The following is a 1,219-nucleotide window of genomic DNA, read 5'->3' as shown; positions in this document are numbered from 1 at the left end:
CCACCCGTGACAGCCCCCAGGCGTGCACCCCTGCACGGCGCAGCGCCGGGTGCTCCCGGCTGCGCGGGCCGCTGCCGCCCCTTTGCAGACGGACAGACACCTGGGCCACTGCATCACGTAGGCTGCCAGCCAGGCCGGGGCTCGCCGTCCTGTCTTCCTGCTTGCTGTCCACTGGGCTCTGCCGGACAGATGGGCAGCAAAGTGCTCTTCGCCGTCGGCAGCTCCTGAAAGCGCGTCGCAGGGAAGGGCTGTGGGAGTGGGTGGTCAGCTGGGCGAGGCAGCGTCCTCCCTCAGGGCCAGTGGGATGCCGGGGTGGGGGCAGGTCCCTGTACCAAGGCGGCCACCGTTGCCGTGTCTGTTTTCAGATGTCGTGATCTCGACGGCGTGCCACCCGACAGAGAACATCATCGCCTCGGCCGCACTGGAAAACGACAAAACGATTAAGCTCTGGAAGAGTGACTGCTAGGCCCTCGGCGCCACGGCGGGCTCTCAGGAAGGTGACCCGACTGGCCAGGAGCGCCGTGTCTGGGGGTTTCCCCCTGGCCTGGGCGTCTGCGAGGGGCCTGGACTGGAGCCGCCTCGAGGGGGGCGTGCTACCACCACCGAGTTCCGAAGGTGACATTTCTCGCCAGTCCCTCTCACACCGTCTGGGGAAGAGTTCGTAGTCTGTATTATGTCCAAACAGTCAACGAAAGTTTTAATTTTTTATTACAAAAGGGTGAAGTTCAATTTTCATGAGTTGTGTTTTTTTCCAGTAAATGTTCTATACTGTTTTCGATGTTTTATTACCCAGTGCAAGCGCTGTGCCGTCCCCTCTGCGGCCTCCCAGTCTGGCCTCCGCCGGGTGGGTCCCCTCTCGTTTGACCAGTAGATGCTCTAGCGACCCGGTCGTCACGTCATCGATCCTGCCTGCAGTAGTACCCAGTGTATTTTAAAGTCTTTCTGGAAAACAGACCACTGTGAGGTTGCTTCCGTGTAAAGCTTTTGTGTTTCGGGGTTCGTGGTCCCTGTGCCGACATGTGCCGGGTGTGGCAGGCGCCCTCGGTCGTCCATCGTGTCACCAGTTTGCCACAAGCGGCGCCGTGGGCCGTGAGAAGAGGCAGGGTTTTGTGCACGGTTGTGGCAGCTGGGTTCTCACGCGGCTCTTGTGTGAAAGTCTCATGGCTGGCAGGAGGTCGGAAGGGCTGTGGTCAGGGACGACCGCCCCGCGACGCACGTT

The 1,219-nt window shown here is 61.1% G+C and overlaps 1 protein-coding gene across 1 annotated transcript in view; it reads left to right on the top strand.

The window, feature by feature from the left end:
- WDR5 (WD repeat domain 5) overlaps positions 1-773 on the top strand; it is a 16,353-nt gene extending 15,580 nt beyond the window's left edge. The window contains exon 14 of the mRNA XM_006918093.3: positions 366-773. Coding sequence (XP_006918155.1) covers positions 366-466 — 101 coding nt within the window. The 3' untranslated portion in view covers positions 467-773. The remainder of the gene's footprint in view (positions 1-365) is intronic.
- The last annotated feature ends 446 nt before the right edge of the window (positions 774-1,219 follow it).

The sequence above is a fragment of the Pteropus alecto genome, unplaced genomic scaffold (assembly GCF_000325575.1).
Source record: "Pteropus alecto unplaced genomic scaffold, ASM32557v1 scaffold67, whole genome shotgun sequence".
Taxonomy (NCBI): domain Eukaryota; kingdom Metazoa; phylum Chordata; class Mammalia; order Chiroptera; family Pteropodidae; genus Pteropus; species Pteropus alecto.
Note: the sequence above shows the minus strand (reverse complement) of the source record. Positions and strands in the feature narration are given on the sequence as shown.